The following is a 3,420-nucleotide window of genomic DNA, read 5'->3' on the forward strand; positions in this document are numbered from 1 at the left end:
TCCTCCCCTCGGCGACGGTCTTGGTGGTCCGTGGTGGTCGGTTCAGTCCATTAAAGGTGGTGATCGCGATTTTCCTCTTTCACTCGACCAATCTAGTATTGGTGGACGGCTCGTTCAAATCCCGTGGACTAAGTAGAGGAGCAACGCTTGGGGATCTATTCTCTCCCTATTTGCCTGTCGAATTGCTACGTGGAATTCACGCTTCAAAGGTATGATTATGTGTCTTGTGTGTTATGCATGCGATCTTGGGATTAGGTGCTTTATGAATATGATTCATGTTTTTCCGCTTTATAGTACCTAATAAAGTCCTACACTTTAATTATTTTTTTAATTGGAAGTGTCTCTCTCCCATGCACTTATATTACTTTATTGGTTAAGAATTTCACTTTCCCATATACTTTTATTACTTCACATTCTCCACCTTAATTCCTGTGATTTTCCTTTAAAAGTGACAAATAAAAGGGGACAGAGGGAGTAGTAGTTTCCAGCAGTAAATCACACCTGTGTCAAAAACTCCACATGGACTCTGGTTCTTGGGAAACATCAAGCTTTTTCACAGCCAATGCCTTCCCACTCTTCCATAAGAACCTTCATATGACAAAGCATGACCCACAAAAGGACAGATTTACATGTTTTCATCAATCAACCTAATTGACTAGGGCGCGCCCAACCACCCATTCCAAACTCACGACCTTATGTAGACAACTAGCCCGACCCAATGCCAGCTTGAGATGGGCATCGTGCCGTGCCGGGTCACCGCTGGCCGTGCCTGCATTTTTGCGAGCCGTGCCGTGTCGGGCTACCATTTTGCACACCCCGGCCCACGACACGGCACGGCCCACATGCTGGCGTGCCATGCCGGGTTGGTCATCGTGCCGCCCATGTTTTTTCTATTAAAAAAAAATCGTTTTTTTAACAACTTTTAAAATGGATACAGTATTTAAATAATTTTATTAATTTATGTGTATGTTACTTTATTATTATATTATTATTGTTCTTTTTATTATTATAGTTTTTTATCATTTATGTTATTTTTATTATTAATTTATTCGAAGTAGTGAATGAGTAGTCGTTTTGCATGGGTTGTTCCGTGCCTGGCGTGCCGCATACTATGATTGGCCGTGCCATGCATCGTGTTAGCGGGCCGTGCTCGCGGGCCAAAGTACCGTGCCGCCCGCGAGTTCATGTCGTGCCCGTGCCAACTTTTGAGTGTTCACGGCACGGCTCACGGCCCACTCCTCGGTCATCGTGCCGTGCCGTTGGCGTGCTTGTGTCGTGCCGTGCCGTGCCATTTTCGTGCCGCCTGTGGCCCGTGGGCCAGCCCAGCCCACGCCCATCTCTAATGCCAGCTTTCACTTAAAGCTCCAAGGCTCAAACCACAACCTTGACTCAAGCAGCTCGACATTCAGTCATTCGTCTGTTCAGTTATCAACCGTCTCAAAAACCCCCTTTAGAGCACCAGCATTCAAAAGGAAGCTACAATCCTTTCCCAATTTCTCTCTCCATTCCTCCATTTGACACATCACACTCTCTTTTTTCCACATCACTTCCCACTATCTCCATCCTTTTACTTATCCTCTTTTTTAAATATTTCCAACATCAATGAGTATCCTTTCCCATTTTCTCTCTCCTGTTTACATATACCCCACCTTATATTCTCTCTCCTATTTACACACTTAATAATTATTAAAGTTTGTAAAATATGTTTACTATTACTATTATTATTATTATTATTATTATTATTATTATTATTATTATTATTATTATTATTATTATTATTATTATTATTATTATTAATCGAACAAAAATACATCAACTAATACATTTTCACATTAATATAAAAAAATTAGTAAAATACGAAATACATGAATTAAAAGGCATAAATTAAAAATATGAAATACACGGATGAAAATAAGCAACGAAAATAACACACATAATTTAAAATTATTAAAATGCTAATTTTCAACCGAGCTCCTTGACCTTGCCCATAAATGCTCAACCAAGTCGTTCTTTAATGCCTCATGAACTTGTCTATCGCGAATGTCCCCTCTTGAAGCTATCAATCTACTAAAATTATCAGGATCATACTGCCCAGGAGTTACGATAAATGTTGTTGCATTTTTGGTTGAGGACGACCCTGGCATATTTTCAGGCTGTTCTTGGGCGAATTCAAGTGGATCTTTATAGTTTAAATATGTATCACGCTCGTCTTCAAATATCATGTTGTGGATGATGATGCAAGTCATCATGATTTTCCACATCAACTCTACACTCCATGCCAAAGCAGGCTTCCTAATTATTGCAAACCGAGCTTGTAACACACCAAATGCACGTTCATCATCCTTTCTAGCACTCTCTTGACGTGTAGTGAACAATTTATCCTTTAAGGTTTGTGGGGGTGCAATAGCGTCTATGAATGTCAACCATTTTGGATAAATCACATCTATGAGATAATATCCTTTGTTATAATTATTTCCGTTAACAATGAACAGAACTTGTGGAGCACGATTATTTATTATATCATCAAACACCGGAGAACGTTGAAGTACATTAATGTCGTTGCAAGATCCAGGCGTGCCAAATCCATAAACCCTAGAAGCAATCGCTTCTAAAATAACAGTCGCCGTTTTAGATCTTCCTTGATACATTCCTTTCCATCCAGCTAGACAATTTTTCCAGACCCAATGCATGAAATCAATGCTGCCCAACATGCCAGGGAAACCTCTATCCTCCCCTTCTCTAAGGAGGCGTTGGATATCTTCCAATGTTGGCTTACGAAGGTACTCAGTTGCAAATTGAGCAATTACTCCGTCGATAAACTGTGCAAGACATTCTCTAGCAGTGCTTTCACCGAGCTTCAGATACTCATCTACTTGATTAGCAAAACAACCATAAGCTAACATACGTATGGCTGTTGTGCATTTCTGAAGGGGTGAAGCACCAAGACGCATGGTAGCATATGGGTATTGTTGGAAGTAACGGTTAGTTGCACTTAATGTGTTGACAATGTGAAGGAAAAGGGGTCTTTGCATACGAAACCTCCTTTGAAATGTGGTTTCATCGTATACTAGTTGGTCACTAAAGTAATCTGAAACTAAATTGTTGTGAGCTGCTTCACGATTTCTCGGCACAGTTATTCTTCGTTTTCTTTGACGTTTTTGTTCATTTTGATGTACTGAATTGTTTACAGCTACAAGTACTGCATTTTTCATTACTTGTAATCAATGACTCTCATTGATAAAATTCATGACCATTTGATCATAGATTTCATCAGTTGAATTTGAAGACGAAGAAGAAGAACTTGAAGAGTTTGAATCGAAATTCATACTATGTTTATTACCAAACAATATTTGAAATATAAGGTTCTGGGGTTTTTTTTAAAAAAAAATGCTAAAGGGAATATAAGGTTGATATTAATAG

At 39.3% G+C, this 3,420-nt stretch overlaps 1 protein-coding gene across 1 annotated transcript; it reads right to left on the reverse strand.

Moving 5' to 3' along the window:
- Positions 1 to 1,955: 1,955 nt before the first annotated feature.
- Positions 1,956 to 3,212, reverse strand: LOC145577853 (uncharacterized). The gene has a single exon (XM_081635284.1). It carries the CDS (start codon positions 3,210 to 3,212, stop codon positions 1,956 to 1,958), a length of 1,257 nt encoding a protein of 418 aa, XP_081491410.1.
- Between the last annotated feature and the right edge of the window lie 208 nt (positions 3,213 to 3,420).

This window comes from Chenopodium album, chromosome 14, assembly GCF_948465745.1.
Source record: "Chenopodium album chromosome 14, dcCheAlbu1.1, whole genome shotgun sequence".
Classification (NCBI taxonomy): Eukaryota; Viridiplantae; Streptophyta; class Magnoliopsida; order Caryophyllales; family Amaranthaceae; genus Chenopodium; species Chenopodium album.